Genomic DNA, 21043 nt, shown 5'->3' with positions numbered 1-21043 from the left:
CTACAGAGCTGAGGGCCTGCACCTTACCAGGTTCTGTGTTCAGCCTAATTAAAGCGACAGACATGTCGCATATGTTGTGCTCCTAGATCAGCATTGCTATAGCGCTACACCGTCTGGCACTCACATATATGACATCATGATTTCCAGAAACCCAGGAGAAGCCAGATTTGACAGCACCAGAGGTCTGTGATGGTGAGGGGAAGAGATGTCAACTTAAGCGAAAAGCTAAAGGGAGAAACTGGGTAGAAAACTGGCTAAGGGAAGGCCAATGGAATAGAACTCAACACCTCAAGAGAAAATAAAAGTCAAGAGGAGAGAAAGTTTTATCTGAGCCAAGGCCCCCAGCTTTCACATTCTTCCAAGTACTTAAAATTTTAACAAACGAGCTGTCCTGAGTAGGTAAGCCTTACTAACTGAAAGAATTGTTCCTGATGTCCGGTTATCTCTCCGTTTAGCAGTCCTAAGCACAGTAGATGTCAGAACGTTCAGAAATGTGGCACCTTCTCTACAGGCAAAAGGAAGCCTTAGAAAAGAAATCCCTTTTGGCTGCATAGAAGATAGCAGATACTCTAACAGTATGCCTTGTCATGTCTGGGTGGAACCCCCTGTATACTTCTTATAATCAAAGGGAAAGGGAAAGGAAGAAGGCAAGTGACAAGCTCTGAACTCAAACTCTTCCTTAGGCTACTTCCAAGGTGTCCTTTGATCTTGTTCTCTTCTTTCTTCTTGTGAGCTTTCTCACTTCTAAGAAGGAGGGATAGCTAGCAACCCTCTAGAGTCTGATAGCCCTAAAGAGGTTTTCCAGTGATATAATAGAGGAATTAAGCACGATATTGGAGAGAGGAGGACTGGGTCCCTGTAGTAGAAAGGGGTTTGGTTTTTAAAAGAGCTATATGAGGTATCTTCTCCCATGTAGTAAGAATATCCCACAAAAACAACAAAGAGCTTTATTGGAAGTTCAATACGAAAGAGTTACTATATAAGTTTACAGGGCAAAAATCAACCAGTCAGGCCCAGGCACCCAACCTCAAATTCAGTCAGAGAAAACTAAATTAGAAAACCTGGAATACATAGAATTAGAAATCCTGGATAATAACTCTGACTCCAAGAAAATTTTGTAGCCTTGATTAAATAACTTGACTTCTCTGAACCTCCATTGTTTTGTCTATAAAAACAGAATTATATTTTATCAACTCTATAGGGTTGATACATGGTGAACTGAAGTTTTTTTTGTTTTGTTTTTTTAAATTTCTAAGTGTTTTTTTTTTTAAAACTACTATGCAGCACTATACATAAAGAAAAAAGGGTAAGGGAAATAAAAATGGTTTTGAAAGCACTCATAACGTAAAGAATTTGCCTAAATATATAGCAATAAACAAGCTACTTCAGAGGCACTGGTTTGGGGTTTGACTTTTTCTCTAAAAGAAAAGGAGTGAAAATGAGCCTCCGTAGGGATGAGGAAAAGGGGAAGATTATATTTTAGTGTTTGGCACTTGTTAAAAAAGCCTAGAATATGACTGAACAATCCAGTCCCCCACCCAATGAAGCACCAATGTAAGCATTCATACCTCAATCTGTTTGTGGTTGTAAGAGTGGCCACCACCATGTTCAAAGGTGTCCAAACTCCTGCCCAAACGGTCACTTAGGCCCTTTAGCCTTGGGTTAATTTGTGGGTGGGAGACATGACCTTTCTGTTTAGTAGCATATTCAGAAAAAAAAAAAAAAGACAAAACATACTGTCAGAACTCATGAAACAGAACACATATTTCTAAATCCAGGGTACTGACCACACCAAAGAACAGAAAGTAGGGTTTAGGACCCAGATACTGTCTTTCACAGAAACTTGATTATAGGATCAAACAGTGGTACTGGTTTCTTATTTTTGCCTCTGACTTAAGAAGACACTCAACAGCATAGCTATGGAAAAAGGAGAAATAGATTAGACTGACTGTGAGTTAGGTTTCTTTTTATATCTTTTCCAGCTGCAGTAAGTTCCCTGTTAGTAGTGGAGAAGGTGAGGGCTTAGATGAGATAGGGCTGCTGCTTTCATGAGGCAAAATCTCTAGCTCTGCTAGGCATCCATAATGGATCCATAATGCTAGGCATCTTTAAGACTTTCTGGATGAGGCTTATGACAAAAACTGCTCAAAGTACTGTAAAAATTCATTATTTGTAGACTCAACTGAGAATGTTCAAAATTATATTTTTCACATAAAATATCTGTACATTTTTTACATTCAAGTCATATAAGGAATAGCAAAGAAGAAATAAAAATGCCCAGTTAGATGCTATTCCCTAGATTATTTAAGAAAATTGAAAAATCATCACAGTACATTATAAGAGTAAAAAACTATCTTTGTTCAATGTATTGAAATTCAAGTTATCATCCTATATTTTGCATCCTAAATGATCAAATACTGCTTGTTTAACCATTAATTTTAATGATACTTTCTTTCTGTTTTTGTTAAAATATACACTAATATTTAACATCAATTTCCCATTAAGACAGCATCGCAAAAAGGGTGTAAAGATCATTTGGTCCTCCGCTTCCCATTTTACTATGAAGAAGATAAGGTGCAAGGGATTTTTTTAAACTAGCTTCCAAAGTGCTGTCTCCCCAATTTTAGCTTTATAAAGAACACCAGTCCAGAATCTGGTCACACACCATGCCCAGTCTTTTGACCTGGCATGAGGATGAGGCTGATGATACACATATTCAGGGACAATGTGTTTACATTTTACCAAATAGTTCGAGTAATTTGGTAATAACAACTCCCTATTCTATGAGTTGCAAGAAGGAAGATATCCAATGTTGTCTGTTTTGATACTTACATGTAAAAGCTAATTTGGACGTGAATGGAGAAATGGATGAAGAAGTTATAAGGAAAAAGCTAACATACCCAATATCAACTAGCCATAAAAAACTGTAAAACCACTAACTTAGCTAATAGAGAATATATAGTACTAAGTCATGACATCATTTTTTCCTTTAAAAATATTGACACTGACAGTTTTCTCTTCTATTTGCAGTATGGTAAGTACATAAGGTGTTAATCCTTCCAGGCTATGCTTAAAAAATTATTTAACATTCAGGCCATTATTTAGCATACAGCTGGTTAGCAGTTTCCCACTAAAGTACTGGCGCGTATCCCACGTTTTTTCCTCTGGCACTTACCTGGAGCTGTAAAGGGCTGAGTCCAGAAGCAGCAGCAGCTGCCATTGTTGATGGAATGAACTGCACAGGGTAGTTATCACCTGTCAGAAAGAACAATGCGTACAGGTTTAGACAATGCACTGGGAATCTCAGCAGACAAGTACAAACATGGTCCTTGGATTGCCTGAGCTTTACAACATTGCTCTAAGCCCAAACATCTGCAGAAACAAAAGGCTTAGTTGGGCACAGACTTGCAGGGCTGCCTTGGAACTTTTTGTTAACAGATAGCTGGTAGGCAAACTGGCAAAACATGAATGTGATGTTAAAAAAATTAAATGTGCAATTCAAGCATGTTCACTCCATTACAAATCTTGTAATACATCATTTTTTTAAGAGTAAAAAAATATCTTAAAGCCAGGCTGACATTCAGTTCACCGAGAAAGCATTAAGGTTTTTATATTAAAACAACAAAACGTTTTGGCTTGGTAGACAAGGCAGAGTATCACAGTCCAAAAAAGATTAAAGAGTTATTGGCTGTCCATAACCCTAACCTTTATTTTATTAAAAAAAAAATTAGAGAAAAAATTTAAATGCAACCTCTTTAATTTGAGAGGGGTAAGAGAGAAGCTAATATTATCTGCCAACATTCTGTGACATGCCTGGTATCCCAAAAAGATAGGAGACTGTTTTCTGCACTAACTTTTGGTGGAAACTACTACTGAATCATGACACATACTAGACATTTAGCACGTATTCTTTGATGATGATTTGATTAAATAACCACGCATTTCACATGTGACATCTGTATTAAAAGTCTGGTCGAGATTGAGCAGGGTTCAGCAGACATCAGTGCAACATCGTATTAATGTGTTTCTGGCTTCAGACCACTCCTAAACAGCAGGGCTAAAGTACCTTCTATGACCTAAGAGCACAGGCTGTGTGAAGCAAGCAACCTGAAGAACCAATAGAAAGTGATGAGGAATGTATTGTGATAGTGCTAATTGAAATAAAAATTAATACATATGGGTAAATTATACACTATCAGTGATTTAATAGAGTATCACTTTGGCTTCAGCTACTTATTTTAAAGGCAGTGTTATGTACTATCTCTAGGCTATATTTTAATAGGCTATTCCTCCACACATTTTGGACATTTATAATAATCATGCTGTTTTGCAAGAACTTTTCCACACTAAAAGCTGAATGTAATAATGAAAAGTGTAGAAAGAATCACAGTAATAAAGGTAGTCAACTAGAAAGCAGTGAAATCTCTCTTTTTCTGCATGGACACTAATACCTGGAGCCTTCCTGGTGCCCCTGGTTCCTTGGAACTCATCCTGTTTGCCACATGAAGTGCTACTCAGCTGACCCAATGTACATGTTAAGTTGCTTTCCCTTTTAACAAATTGTCAGCTTCTAATCTACACAGTCTCTTTGCATCATATCCATAATACCTCATCAGACCATTGAGCACAGTGTGTGCCTGTACACAGTCCAGTAACAATTGGCTTCTGATTGCATATGGAGCACTGCTACAATGCATTCACTAACACTATATTGTGCTGGTCTCCTATGGAGTAATGTTCAAAATATCTGATCTTGTTTTTCCCCTTCCATGAGGTTGATTTTGGTTTGCAGGGCTACATGAGCTTTTTAAAAAAGATAACTAGGCCAAATTATTTTTTATAGTAAATGACTGTCGCTTTACGCTTAAATAATTCTACTGATCCCCTCGATATTTAAACTAAATTATCTGAAGAAAGAATATCCTAATCTAAGTCAAATAGTATTTCTTTGGTTGATATCTTATCAGGTTAAAAAATCACAAAATGATGCTGAATTAATGATGCTTCAAAAATAGGGGAAAAAAATCACCATTCCAACTATCAACATGGGTTGCCTCTCAGAACATTTTAAAGCTGTTCTTTCTTTAAATATCATGCATTATTCATACTAACTCTAAACCATAACCCCCTCCCTGTAAGTTTAATACCAGTTGCTTTATTTGTACTAAAACATTTTTCATGTCAAACATATTTTAAAAAAATCAAACTCTAAAAGAATTCCCTGGGGCACTCCTTTTTTCATAGCTGTCATGCTTCTATGCTATGAAATAGCTGATTTTTTTAATATAGTTTTTGGCTTGCCAGTTAATTTATTACTATCTCTACCACACCCTGAAGTACTCTCCAGCTCACCTGCTGGCTACAAACAGCTTTCTTTCCACTGCTGACAAGCATGTTTTTAAAATGTTTTTAACCTTTCTGCTGGTTTGAATCTGTATATCTGAATATAATCTTTGGAAAGCTATTTCTCCAGAACATATCATTGTATCAGTAGTAAAGGTAAAAATGAATACATTAAAGCAACAGAGAATATTACAGGGACTGATAAGAAGAGAGAGAAAAAGGGAAAGGGCAGACAGGGAGAGGAGAAGGGTGAAGAAGAGGGGGGGCTAAAAGTAGAATAGAAGATTTAAGAGGTAGAGAGATTTAACTCCTCTTTTAAAAAGTTACATGCTTCCTCTCCCTGCCCCCTCACCTTTAACTGTGTGTAAGAGTCCATCAAGAAAAAGTTCTTAGCGGCTGACTTGGCAAGAAATCAGTCAACATGTTGTAGCAATTTTTTTCAAATTTGTCTCTGGATTTGAAATGCTTGCGTGAGGACCCATTTTCTTTAAATTTGTACAAAAGAAGATGAAGCCTGTTGAGACAGGTTGGTTTTAGGCACTGCTGTAATCTAGCCCTTGTTACCTCTGGTATAAGAAGACAACTTCTAAATGCTAATTTGGGAAATAATGTCCATTACATAAATCCATCTCTCCAGGCTTCCAGGTTTTCCAACCAATTATTTTTATCTGAAGATTACAGAACAAATATGAAACAGGATTTAGAACCTATGGAAAATTAGACTGACATTAGTTTCACTTGCCAGAAGTCTACAATCAAAGTGGCTCCATTGCAAGAGCCCCTGAATGAGAGAAAAGTATATTTTTTAATTTTCAAGGAAAGTGAAATGAAGCCAAAACTTAATAAGACGTAAACACTGGAGAAGGAGGCGCTCGTATCATGAATGTAGGACCCATTAGACACAGGCTACCTCCTACAAGAATACTAGTTTCTGTAATTTAAATATAAGCTTTATTTTTATTAAAAAGCAAAAACTCCCATGGATAAAAATCTGTCCATTTTCTTTGATTCTTTAGGAAGACAAGGGACTGGGATGGTTACAGTCTTCTAAGATGCTAACTTCAAGATATTAACTTATTTAAAGAGTTTGGGAGGAGCAGAGAAGAAAGATAAATTAAACTAGTAGACAGGACTCGAAGATTCTTTGGTTACTGGCTTAAAGTCTCATGCCTCATTTTCCACCCTCCAAAACAAAAGGAAAAAATACTACACATCCCTAATCTCACAGATTTTTTGGTCTGGTGGTATCACAGGATGATGGTAAGCTATTTGAGTTGCCAAATAACTCATAGATAGACCCCATTTCTATAAGTTATCATCATTTTTGCTACAACATGTAAATATTTCCATCACAATCACCAATATATACTTGAACATGCCGCACTGCATCTTGCTTGGATGAATGTATTCAGAATAGCAAAATAATTTTTTTTTCCAGAATAGCAAAATATTATTAACTCCTCTGTATTCTGAGGGAATGCCATAATCAATCTGAATTTATCTTTGTGAGACATCACACCACATTGCAGCAAAAGTTAGCAGGCAATGAATGACATATTTAGAATCCTAAAAATAAAACAAAACCTTTAATTTGTTCTGCGAACAACTGAACAAAAAAAAAAAATTGGCACAGATTATAGTATATATTGCTGAGGTCACGACGTTCTTATTTCTCCTGCTAAATTTCTCCTCTATTCATCAAAGAATAGACCAATGATGAGGAGAGTCTTGATCTCAAGGTTTTTTCTAAGAGCATTTGCATTGTTTTTCATACCTTTAAAGAAGCTAAAAATCAAGGATCATCTTAATTTCTTCATTTATTTCATAAATGCACCTAGACTCTTAGATAATCATATGAAAACCATGGAATTTGTCACAATAGCAATTAAATAAATGAGTATGGATGAAATAATATAAATGCATCCACATTATAAGAAATTAACTTAAAATAACAACTTAAAGTTTATGACTTAATAGTCTCCATATATGAAGAAGGGCACATTTAAAATAATCACAATCTCCATAAAACTAGGTTATTTTATACAGGTGAACATATACATTTTCTTCTTGGACCTAAATACTCATTTAAAAGAGAGTACTAATCTGAAGAACCTCAGAAATGCATTGATTCCAAGGGTGAAAGTGAAAGTCGCTCAGTTGTGTCTGACTCTTTGCAACATTCTCCAAGCCAGAATACTGAAGTGGGTAGCCAGCCTTTCCCTTCTCCAGGGGATCTTCCCAACCCAGGAATTGAACCCAGGTCTCCCACATTGCAGGTGGATTCTTTACCAGCTGAGCCACCAGGGAAGCCCAAGAATACTGGACTGGGTAGTCTATCCCTTCTCCAGGAAATCTTTCCAACCCAGGAATCCAACTGGGGTCTCCTGCATAGAAGGTGGATTCTTTACCAGCTGAGCTTGATTTCAAGCAGATGATTTTAATTAGTGAAGTATTCCAGCAGTAGTGGTTACATGCCTCTGCTTTAAATATTCAAGAAAAGATAGAAATGGCAAGCTTCACAAGATGTCATATGGATAACCCCATACATACAAATCACATCTTCTACACATACACACACAAAAGTTAGACCTTTTATGCTTAGATCATGCCTGCAAGAGTATAAAATTCAGAAATTCTATCTCCACTAATTTCTGGGGTGAAGGTATAGAAAGTTAATTATCTTCTTTGACTTTTAGTTTCTTTTTTTAAACAAAATATAGATAATGTCACGTATAGTTTTGAGTTGCTATAAAAATTTAATGAGAATATATATGTATATTTTAATATATGCATACTATATTAATATATATAGATACAGATATCAGAAAATAAATGGTGGTCAATAAATGCTAACTGAAACAAAGGAATTAAAAAGAAGTATTAGGTAGCAACAATACACCAACAAATTAGACAATCTGGAAGAAATGAAAAATTCCTTGAAACACACAAATTACCTAAACTGACTCAAGGAGAAATAGATAATATAAACAAACCTATAACAAATAAAGAGATTAAATCAGCAATCAAAAACCTCCTAAAACAGAAAATTCTTGGACCAGATAGATGGCCTCACCAATCTACTGAACATTTAAGAAAAATTAACACTAATCCTTACAAAATCTTCAAAAAATTGAAGAAGAGGAAACACATTCTAACTATGATGCAATGAGGCCAATATAACCTTGATAACAAAGCCAGATAAAGACATCACAGGACACAAAATGTACAGATTAATATCTTGCATGAATATTAAAATTCTCAACAAAATATTAGCATATTAAATCCAAAAGCATATCAAGAGGATTATTCACCATGACAAAGCAGGATTTATCCCAGGAATGCAAGGGTGGTTCAACATGAAAAAAACCAATGCAATACACAACATTAATAGAACAATGGGGGAAAAAATCCACATGATCATCTCAATTGAGGCAGAAAAGGCATTTGACAAAATCCAACATCTTTTCATGATAAAAATTCTCAGAAAACTAGGAATAGAGGGAAAGTTCATCAGCATGATAAAAGGTATTTCTGGAAAACCCTCGGCTAACATCATAGTGGCAAAAAACCGGAAATCTGTTTGACTAAGACCGGGGACACCTGTACCCACTTTCACTGCTGCTATACCACTCTGTGCTGGAAATCCTAGCTGTGCTTTTACACGAAAAAGAAAAAACACAAGGCATCCAGACTGATTTAAAAAGGCAAAACTATGTCTATTTGCACACGAAGTGGCCCTAAATGTGGAAAATCCCAAATAATTCATGACTAGGGCTAATAAATAAATTCACAGCAGTTTCAGGGTAGAAGATAAATACACAAAAATCAACTGTGTTTCTATATACCTGCAATGAACAAGCCAAAAGGAAATTAAGTAAGCAATTCTATTTACAATAGTACCTAAAAGAATCAAATACTTGGCAATAAGTTTAACAAATGAGGCAAAGATTTGTACACTGGGAAACTATAAAACATTTCTGAAATAAATTTTTAAAGCTCTAAATAAACAGAAAGGCATTCAGGTTCATAGACAGGAAGACTTAACATTGTTAAGATCAATAAAGCAATCTACAGATTCAGTGAAATTTCTACCAAAATTCAACAATCCAGAAATGGAAAAGCCAATCCTCACATTTAGTTGGAATTGCATGGAGCCCCAATAGCTAAAATAAATCTTGAGAAAGAAAAGTAGAGTTGGAAGACTCATCCTTTCTGACTTCAAAATTTACTTCAAAGCTAGAGTAATTAAAACAGTATAGTACTTGCATAAAAACAGGTATATAGACTCATGAAGCAGAATAGACAGCCCAGGCATAAACCCTTACATATATAGTTCATTGACTTTTTCTTTTAATCAGGGCACCAAGATCATTTACTGGGGAAAAGACATCATTTCAACAAATGGTGCTGGAAAAACTGATATCCACAAGAAAAAGAATGAAGTTGGATCCTTAACTTACACCATATACAAAAATTAATGGAAAGGATCAAGGACCTAAAGTCAAGTACTAAAACCATAAAACTCTCAGAGGAAATCACAGGAGTAAATCTTTGGATTTGGCAGTGATTTCATGGATATGACAGCAATAGCACAGACAACAAAAGAAAAATAGAAAAGTCAGACTTCATCAAAATTAAACTTTTGTGTATCAAAGGATACTATCAAGTAAATGAAAAGACAACTTACAATGAGAAAAAATGAGAAAAAAAAAAAACTTGCAAATCATGAGTTTGACAATGGATTAATATCTGGAATATCTAAGAACTCCCAAAACTCAGTGAAGGTAAAACAAACAACTAAATTTAAAACTAGCCAAAGTACTTAAACAGATATATTTCCAAGTAGCTATACAGATTTCCTGTAAGCACATGAAAAGATGCTCAAAATCACTAATCATTAGGGAAATGAAAACCAAAAGCACAATGAGATACCACTTCACATCTATTAGGATGGCTATAATTTTTTCAAAAATAGGAAAGTAACAAATATTGGTAAGGATATAAAGAAACTGGAACACTGTTGCATTGCTGGTTGGAAACGTAAAAGGTACAACCCCTATGGAAAACAGTTTGATGGTATCTCAAAAGATTAAACATAGAACTACCCATATGATTCAACAATCCCGTTCCTACATATATATCCAAAAGAACTGAAAACAGGGACACAAACAGGTATTCCCATACCAATGCTCACAGAAGCATTATTGACCATAGCCAGAATGTGGGGAAAGAATGGACTTTTGATATATGCTACAATATGGAGGGACCTTGAAAACATTACACTTAGTGAAATAAGCCAGACACAGAGGGACTAATGTTGATGATTCTATTCATATAAAGTATCTAGAATAGACAAATTCACATAGAAAAATGGCAGAACAGAAGTTACTAGGGGTTTAGGGTAAGGGGATAGGGAGAGTTACTGTTTATGGCCACAGTGTTTCTGTTGTTGATGATTAAAAGTTTGGAGTATAGATCATGATTATGGTTACTAAAAACTGGAGATGTATTAATACAAATGAGTTGTACATTGAAAAATGGTTAATATAAAAAATATTATTTTATGTATATTTTTCCACAATTTTTTTTCTTAAAGAAGCATTAGATATACTAGAGTAAAATTGCTTTTGGTCATCAGACAGAGAGGTAATATATCTCAATCAAATGCTCAGTTCTTGAACCACATTTCTAGTGGATAAGAATGCAGTTTAATGTAGTTAAATTTACTCAGGTTTCATGGTCAGACTTTATCCCCAAACGTAGTTCTTTAGAATTTTTTCAAAGAGCTTTCATATATTTTAAGAAACTCAATCTTCACACCCACACTGAGCAGTGGACAAATCATGACATATTTTTTTTAGATGATAAAGAAGTGAGGCTCAGCAAGGCTAAGTGACATGTTTAAGTAAGAATTAAATAAATATAATCCATGTGGAATATTTAACACACTGTTTGGCACAAAGTAATTATTCAATAAACCTTAACTGTTATCATAATGTTTAATATAACTAATAAGTAAGTAAGGAGTCATGAGCAGGCAGACATCCTATTCTTAGGATCTCCTGGGAAATGCTAAGGGTGCTGCTCTAGCAGCAATCATTTTTAAAAATCCCAGCTACATGAAGTCCATGGGTCAGCCGAACCATCCCTGGCACACAAGGAGTCTATCCAGTATCTTTATTTTACAGTCAGTTCAATCAATCTGATATATACATTGGCAGCTACAAAAGCTTTTTGTTGTTGTTCGTTTCCACAAACACAGGTGCTCAACTGTACTTATCTTACCCTGGACTGCTGTATCTCTCAGTATCATGATGTGATAAAGCAAAGCAACCAATATTCTGTGGTGTATGTTCTAGGCCCTGATAAGTTACTTTCTAGAAAGATGCCTCTAATTAGAGAATCAGTTTTAAAGGGGGGGGGGAGTTAATTAAGGATTAAAACTCAATTAAAAAAATTCCACATAAGTTATTTTGATAGATGTTCCCCTGAAACTGGTACAATCTCTGTAGTCAACCTGCCTCTTCAGCAACCTACCAAGGTGGGAGAGCCTGCCTGGTGTTCACATGGGGACCCTGAAATGCCCAGAACAATGGGTCAAATTATCAGAAGGGGAGAAAGCTGATAGCTCTAAATATACTTGTTTAGAATGTACTATATGGATTCAGAAACAGTCAGCTTTAAGTGAACATAACCCCAAGGTGGTCTTTGCTTTCTGGAAATGAAGATGATGATTCAGTCAGCCAGAGGTACAAACAATACAGAATTTGAATCTAGAAAAAATAGTATAGATGATCTTATTTGCGAAGCAAAAGCAGAGACACAGATGTAGAGAACAAATACAGGGGTCTGAAGAGGGCAGCGGGAGCGGGAGCAGTTGGGAGACTGAGATCGAGTCATACACACTACTGACGCTACATACACACTAGACAACTATTGAGAAGACAGTGTACGGCACAGGGAGCTCTACCCCATGCACTCTGGTGACCTGAACCAGGGGGACGTGCGAAAGGGAGGGGACACACGTACGTTTACAGGTGACTCATTCTGCTGTACAGAGAAAGTAACACAACACTGGAAAGAACTATACTCCAAGAAAAATTAATTTTAAAAAACAGTGCGGAATTGTTTCAGTTTATGGGAAGATGAAAAAAGAGCAAAAAGAGAGCCAATGTAGCACTTATTCTTCTTGCTGCTTAGGAGATCAAACTACATAGTTAACCACCATTTCAAGACTCTTACACGTGATGCTACTCTGCTACTTGTGTTGCTGTCACACACGTGAAATCACTATAGCTCAGTTTGGGGCAAAAATGTTTTCCTTGACCAGGCTCCAGTCAAATAGTATTCTCCTCTCCCAATTCATGTGAATGACAAGAACACTGCATACACCAAGTCTCCTAAGTATGTAATGTCTCTACCAGCAGCATCTGAACATATAAATTTAATTCTTTTAAAGTATAATTTTTGGAGGGGAGGAGCTAAAATGGCGGAGGAATAGGACGGGGAGACCACTTTCTCCCCTACAAATTCATCGAAAGAACATTTGAACGCTGAGCAAACTGCACAAGACAACTTCTGACCGCTAGCAGAGGACATCAGGTGCCCAGAAAAGCAGCCCATTGTCTTCGAAAGGAGGTAGGACAAAATATAAAAGATAAAAAGAGAGACAAAAGAGCTAGGGATGGAGACCCCTCCCGGGAAGAGAGTTGTAATAGAGGAAGTTTCCAAACACCAGGAAACCCTCTCACTGGCGGGTCTGGGGGAAGTTTTCGAATCTCGGAGGGCAACCTAACCGGGAGGAAAAATAATTAAATAATTAAATAAATAAATAAAGTATAATTTTTATAAACAATAAAAGCTGCATTAGCCAAAGTATTTAATAATTTAGCCTATGCACATTGTGCTCATGCTCAGTCATGTCCGACTCCTTGCAACCCTATGGACTGTGGCCTTCCAGGCTCCTCTGCCCATAGGATTCTTCAGGCAAGAACACTGGAGTGGGTTGCCATCCTCCAGAGGATCTTCCTGACCCAGGGATTGAACCCACATCTCCTGCATTGCAGGCAGATTCTTTACCCTCTGAGCCACCTGGGAAGCTACGTGGGAATTTAGAGTTCTGTTTAATTCAATTCTCTGACATAACTTAGGGGTCACCAGATAATACCTTTTTTTACCAGCCTTGCTTGTGATGGAAAATCATCCTATATGTCCAAATCCATTGTCCTGCCCTAACTAGCAGGTTGTAGCCAACACAATCAAATCCAGCTTTGCTACCCCGAGACATTGCTCTATGCTACACAGATGCTGTTCAGAGGAAGTAATGCACCACTGCACGGTATTGCCCCAGTCTCTAGATTCTTACTTATCTACTGCAATCTCACTGATACTGCGTGAGAAGATTCTTCCTAAAATGGTCCAAATTCATTGACTATATAAAAATAGCTTCCCCCATAAAAAACAATATTACTGTCTTAACAAAATTACATAGTATACTAATTATGCTGGGGTCTATGTCTAGTAGAAAATAATGCTCATAACCTGATTTTGAAATGTGGAGAATTTTAAATTTAAAAACATGAAAATTAGGAGTTTCCATGTATAGTTCATCTAAAAGGTTTCTAAGACTGGTGTTGGGATGACAACTCAGAGTCAGAATAAACAAGTAAACTTAATGTACACCAACACTCCGAAGGAAGTCAAAATGAAGAGAGTTCAAAAATTTTATAGAGACCAGAGAAGAATGGAACCACTGCACTGACAGAAAGGTATTCTCTGGCAAAATATAATCCTGTCCTTAATATAGATACTAATTTCACAGAATATAACTTGCTCTAAAAATTCTGCTCTAGAAAAATCAACTTTTAACAATTTGAATAACACAATTTTCTTTTACTCAGGTATCCTTTTACTCAGGTATCCTTTTACTCAGGTTTGTATCTGAGGAATTTTTAAAGTCAGTCCTTAAATTAGCAAGTCCCTCAAAATCTCTATTTTTTGAATCATTTGGGTTGTCACACAGACATCTTACCTTTCTTCACTGGAAGGGGGTTCTCTACCAAATGCATAAGAGTAACTGATGGCAAAAAATAGATGTTAAAACCCACTAGGTTTGGTCTTAAGCTATTCAGTAAGTTTCCTCATGGAGAATTTTGTAAAGTGACTTATATTTTATTGTTGCTTTAAGCATATTAAAATACCTTTATAAACCCATACACACAAAAAATCTGCTGCACTCAGATTTGTTGCACTCAGATTGGGAGGTTAATATAATCAGGTTAATGCGTTAAAAAGAACTTGACACAGAAATTATTAATGAGTAGAACAAGGTCACTACTTCTGAGGTGAGGTCACTTACAAAGAATGCACAAATGAAATTAAGGTTGACTTTTATTTACTTGGCTATCATCTTACATTGGATTCCTTTGGCAACATATCTTTAAACATTTAAAGCCCTGTTTACAAGGATGCTCTGAAAGAAGCTTCAAACCATTATGCCCCTAATTGAATTCCCCAGGAGTCCAGTAAACCCAGAGGAATAAAGAAAAATCATAACATTTGCTAAATCATCTCAAAACATATTTCACTGCAAGGTTATGTGACCTCGTCTTTGAGGTTCAAAGATGAATGAGAAAATACTACTGAATGCTTCATTATTTAGACTGAAATCAAAAAAGAATTTTACCTATTAGTGGCAAGCTAATTAAATCAGTTCAGTTTGAACTTTTCTTCCAAGAGAAATCAGACAACAAACAATAATAGCATTTTATACTGTATGCGACCACTTTCCTAGAGTATAAAAGCTCTCAGGAAGAGAAAAGTATCTTTAACCAAAGACAATTATTCACAGTAAAGATATGAGAGAGAGCTGACAAAATTTGTAGTCCCGAGGGAAAGTAGCATTTTATCTGTGAATACAGAACAAATTCAAGTGAAAGAAGAGAAAGTAAAGTTTCAAGCAACCAATTAGTTATTAACATGCCCCCTTCACAATTCTAATTTTACTTTAAAATACCTCTTATGATCTTTTTATTCATAGTTCCTTCATATGCTTCTGTGTTTGTTTTGACTACTAAGCAAAAACATACGGATCTTAGCATTCACGAAGGAATGTTAAATCCCTGTCTACTTACCTGGTTTGTATGTTATTCCAGGGGGGAAGAGGAATCCCTGTTGGGCAGCAGCAGCTGCTGCCAGGGTCCGCTGGTCATGTGGAAAAATTGGGATCATGAGCGGAGGCATGTGACCCTGAACCTGCTAAACAGAAGAGAGCCTATGATCAGACACAGAGCAAATGCATGCCAAGAAGTATTTGTTTTTCACTCCTGGTGGTGTGCTGGTACCCAAACAGCCACCCATTTCTAACCTCATTCCAAATCTGGTCCCAGAGAAAATTCAGGCTAACTTTACCAAATCCCTTTCAGATTCCATTGGTATACCAACGATCTAACCTCCTCATGAATTTGCCTCATCCCTGCTTCCACTAAATTATAGTGAATGGTTTTCTTTCATCTTGACTTTTTTTGTTTCTTTTCTTTTCTTTATTTTTTAAAAAACAAAGAGCCGGAAGAAATGTTTTATTCTCTCACCGTACAGTGTTGAAAGGTTTTGCCCTTTCATCAGCTTTGCATTCTGTGCTTTATTTTGAAAACTGTTACTAGTGTCCTTGGTCAGAAAGTAATGTCTAATTGTTATATATTCCAAAAGCTGTAGCTCCCCAGTTTAGGTATCTTATTTCAAAGCCTCGCTGCATTATGTCAAACATATAGCCCGTCAGATTTAAGGCTACTACCTCTTGGCTCCCAATTAAACTAATATTCTTTGCCATACACACCTCGATGTAACATATAAATTGCTTGTCTGGCTAAGCAGTTTTACAGCTTTATGCACTACCATGTAGCTGAGTAATTATGGAGTTGTATTCAGAGAGCATTTCATAATAAATCCTACTATATCAAATCTCATTTGACCTCAATAAATGTATCAAAGAGCACAAAAATGCAAAACAGAAAATCTTCACTCTATATCAGTATTTGTATTCCATATAAAGAAAATAAGAACTATGACAGAATCATGTCTGTGAAAATCACATTTTAATTTCCCAGCTCCCTCCCTTACTCCATGCTTGCTGTCCTGATTCCAGAATAGCATCACAGGAAGGTTTTGTACTGGCTTTCAGGGCATGATTTTATAAATTAAACTATAGGACTTTTGTTATTTAAAGATCAAAACTAGGATGTACTAACAGCAACGATCTTTAAGTTCAAACAAGGTCTTTACCCTCCTTACTAGTATAAAGAAGCTGTATTATATCCTGTTTAAGATACAAACCTTTACTAGTAGTCTACCAACCCCAAACCCTTCCCCCATTTAAATTCCTAAATATTCTCTTTAGGCAAAATTCCATATACTGGCTGATGACCCTGTTTAAATAGCACCAACTTGCCTTGTCCTGTCCCTGTTCCCTTCACAGCTAGGGACAGATTGCAAAAATGCTCCTGTGTAGGTCTAAGAGGTTTCATTTACCAACAGTTTCTCTCTAGGGAAAGCCCTAAGATGTGGGTTAATAAAGGGCAAGCAAAAAATAAACACTTTACAGTATTTTTCTGAATTCATTTCTCAGGAAAATCAACTTATAATAAAAAGGTCTTTGTGCAATTACTACCTTGCCAGTGGGGCGTGAAAGAAACTAGCTTTGGGCAGCTTTTTCTTCCATTTTAGCTGAGGTAAGCCCAAGTTTTGTACGTTTGAGTACAAACTTAGCCTGCTTAAACTGGAGCTGATCCCCTGGTGCCTAGGTCTTGCCTTTAGCCCTGAAGAAAAGCACTAGGTTTGTTGTTCAATTCCAGCTTGCAAACTTAAGATGTCAAAGATGACAGCAGTGTTCTATGTCGGAAAATAAGACATGATATTTTAGTGGGTGACTATTATTTAGTATAAGAGGATATTAAAGGAAATCACTTCATTTAGTTTTAGAAATGTGGTCTTAGCATACACCCAGAACACAGCACAGATGCTTCACATTCTAAAGGAAGGAAACAAAAAGTGGGGAGTCTAGGTATCAAATAAATTTTTTCTTTCCTTCTTTCAATGAATATTTATTAAATCATTATTATGTGTTATGGATCTTAAGAAGGGGGCTATTTTGATTGGGAGAGAAAAGAGATACAGTTATGTTGAAATATTTGAAAGAATTATGTATGGAAGAAGAACTTGATTAAGTCTGAGTGATTACAAAGAACAGAACTAGGCTCGAAAGAAAGATTTTTGGCAAGTTTAATGCAAAGAAGAATTTTCTAATAATGAGTTATTCAATAATCACTGTGATTAAAGAGGTTCTTTGTGCCATTTTCCTGTGAATGTGTGTGCTAAGATGATTCAGTCATGTCCGACTCCTTGCCACCCCATGGACTGTAGCCCACCAGGCTCCTCTGTCCCTGGACTTCTCCAGGCAAAAATACTGGGGTGGGTTGCCATGCCCTTCTCTAGAGAAGTGGTCAAGTAATGGCTGTATACTCATATGTCACAGATACTTTAAAGGACAGACATAACTTAAACCTTAACTAGATAATGACCTATGGTGCATTTTCAACTTTATAATTCTACGTTTGTTTAAAAGTCAACATTAGGAAGATAATGTTGTATAGTCAGTCATTCCTCCATTTATTCAACACATTTATTCAGAATCTACTATGTCTACAAAGGCTTTGTTGTCAAATGAATCTGAAGCTTAAATCTATACAGTGTCATTTCCTTGGCAGTGTGATCTTGAACAGTTACTCAGCCTTCCTGAGTCTATTTCCTCATGTAGAAACCAAAGCTAATGTGTATTAACTTAGCTGGTAGCAGTATGGTTGTTGTGAGGATTAAATAAACAAGAAAAGTAATGCTCGCGGCACGGTGACTAGGATTTAATAGGCACTCAGAAAATGTTAGATCCTTAGTTTTTCTTATCCAGTTTGCTATTCAGTATTAGAAATTTATCAAACTACTAAAGAACTGACACAAGAAGCAGTGGATCTTAACCCATAACTCTACTTCAAATAAGAAAACATGAGTCAAATAAATAATTCAGTTTGGCAGGTAAAGGCTTGTTTGTTTTTAGTAGACCCATGCCTCACAGAGCATTATCTTATCCTAAATATCCAGAACACAAAGAAAAAAAAAGGTGGAATTAAAAGGCTCCTTTGAAGATGTAATTTGGGATCCTTAGTGTTATTCATTAAACAGCATCTGAAAACATAATTTTATTTTTACATTGGAGCCCAAGCTATTCAGATCTTAAGCGTAAGGGCATCAATGGCAATCAGCTATCAGACTTTAATTATTGAATCTTGGTGTCTGAAGATATTTCCTTTGTAGCTAGCTATGTAACTGAGAGATTAAAGTTAACTAATTAAGGTCATTTTTAACATTAAAGAGCTGTAGGTGTTTCATATTAACAGAAGCTGTAAGAACTTAGGGATGTTCTTTTCTGTCCATCATCCTCTACATAACAGGATATTTTAGAAAGGTTCAATGCTATTATGTAAGAGGCAGTTTCAATAAACTGAGAAACACAGTAAATAAGGAGGGGGACAGAAGGTATTGTGAAAACAATAATAATGATGGAATCACAGAGTTGAAGTGAAGCTTAGAGTTTATCTAACCTAGTAGTTCTCGAAGTGTGGTGCCCAACCAGCATCAGCAATACCTCAGAGCTTTAAAAAAAGCAGATTATCAGACGCCAGCCCAGACCTATGAAACAGAAACTCTGGGGGTTGGGGCCAACAGCCTAGGATGGAGACTAAAATTTAATCCAGAGAGGAGATTCTCAAACTTCTGTGGACTTTGGAATTATCTGGAGGGCTTGTTAAAACAAAAATTACTTGACCCCATTCTCAGAGACCAGTAGATCTGAGGTGGGAACCTGAGTGGACTGTTCTAACACGTTCCCAGGTGAAGCTAGCTCGTGCTGCTGGCTCAAGGGCCGTTCTTTGAGAATCACTGCTGCTGCTGCTGCTGCCACTCGTCCAGCTCAAATCTCACAACTTACACCAAGGGAACCAGGTGGCTTGAGAAGGTAAAACTGAGGTCACACTGCCTGTGACAGACCTGGATCTAGAGTCCAGAACTTCTGCACCCTGTTCAGTGCTGTTTCCCATTATATCACATGGACTTCAGTAAAAGAAAAGCAAGAAATCATATGTGTACATTCTCTGCATAGAGAAAATCTGGAGGGCTGCAACTGAAAATAATTTTAGTCTCTGAAATATAGATACTGTGGAATATAGATACTATGTTGTTCAGTTTTAGTCTGTTTCTTCTCTCTTATTTCGTACCTACACAGTGATCTCAAATTTGTAATTAATTCCAATTAATTCATTAACAATAATCATTTAGATCCAAATGATAAAGTTGACCTTATTTTAAGTAAAATAATGATGTGAAAATTCAAAATGCCTTCATTAAAAATAAGCCAAAATATCCAGTAGCCAGTTAGAACACAGGCTGAGAAACAATGTAAAGCTCCTCTTATATCTCTAATTACAGAAATCATCATCATCATCATCACAGCAACTGATATTTTCCAGTATTTCCTATATGTCAAGCATATGGGAAAGTGACTTAAATGCTCCATCTCATTTAATTCTCAAAATTTTATCAGGTACCTACTGTTATTATCCTCATTTATTTAATGAGAAAGACAAAACAATGAGAAATTAGGTAACATGGTCACTGAAAAAGTGATGGAGCCAAGATTCAAGGCCAGGTATGCCAGGCTCAAAGCCTGTACTTTTAAGTACTATATTAAGCATAAAGTCATCTTTCGCTAAATATAATTGTGAATTTACATGCAGTTATAATAAATAATACAAAAGATCCCATGTATACTTTAGTCAGTTTCTCCCAATGGTGAAACTTGAAAAATTATAAAACAATATCACAACCAGGACACTGACATTGACACACTCCAACAGCCTTACTCAGCTTTCACCAATGGGATACCATTTAAAAAAATTATGTGTCATAAAAGGTAGTACAGGTAATTAAAGTTCTGTGAATACTTCCAACTACCATCTTTCATACAAAGTTCACCAGTATGACCTAGTGCAAATAAAGTGAGTAGAAATCATGAATTAAAGCAATAATTTCCCATTTCAGAGCTTTCCATTTATTTTACTTACTAGAAGATTATTGGTTGAAGGTGGGACAAAAATACAAAGCAAGAACAAGGTGGGTGGGGGAGGTAAGGAAAGAGGATTTGGTGGCCATAAAAGCATCACATAAGCAACTAAAATATTTTTCTTCTATGGAAGTTGTGAATTAAGCTTACTGCACTGCATATCAGTGCCTAAGGAAGATAAAGAATTTTGATAAAAGAGAAAAGTCCCATCCTGCTCTGAAGAATGTAAGCCTGCCCTTCCTTTTTCTTCCCATCATCTTATTTTCCCATTTGGTAACATGACAGGAAAGGCAGTCACATTGTAAACAGCAAGTTCCAAAAATATTTCACTAAAGAATAAGAAATAATAGAATTCCATCAAAGAGTGACCAGTCTCCACATGTCTTTTTCAAGAAGTTATCAAAATTTCAAATAGCATCTTTTTTTTTGAAAGTGTAGTTTTCCCTTAGCCCAAATTCAGATTCTTTAATTATCTCATGTGTTGTGCTATGCTTAGTTGCTCAGTTGTGTCCACATCTTTGCGACCCCAAGAAC

General features: G+C 36.2%; 1 protein-coding gene across 32 annotated transcripts in view; it reads right to left on the bottom strand.

Moving 5' to 3' along the window:
- The window catches only part of SOX6 (SRY-box transcription factor 6), a 685495-nt gene that overhangs the window by 122062 nt on the left and 542390 nt on the right, over nucleotides 1-21043 (bottom strand). For 22 of the 32 annotated variants that reach the window (XM_061146939.1, XM_061146891.1, XM_061146914.1 and 19 more), the window contains 3 exons: nucleotides 15477-15600; nucleotides 3176-3255; nucleotides 1569-1691 (listed from right to left, as the gene is read on the bottom strand). In XM_061146939.1, the coding sequence (XP_061002922.1) occupies nucleotides 1569-1691; nucleotides 3176-3255; nucleotides 15477-15600 (327 nt within the window). The remainder of the gene's footprint in view (nucleotides 1-1568; nucleotides 1692-3175; nucleotides 3256-15476; nucleotides 15601-21043) is intronic. The other 10 variants (XM_061147053.1, XM_061147011.1, XM_061147044.1 and 7 more) reach the window with 3 other exon arrangements.

Source organism: Dama dama, chromosome 1, assembly GCF_033118175.1.
Source record: "Dama dama isolate Ldn47 chromosome 1, ASM3311817v1, whole genome shotgun sequence".
NCBI lineage: Eukaryota > Metazoa > Chordata > Mammalia > Artiodactyla > Cervidae > Dama > Dama dama.
Note: the sequence above shows the minus strand (reverse complement) of the source record. Positions and strands in the feature narration are given on the sequence as shown.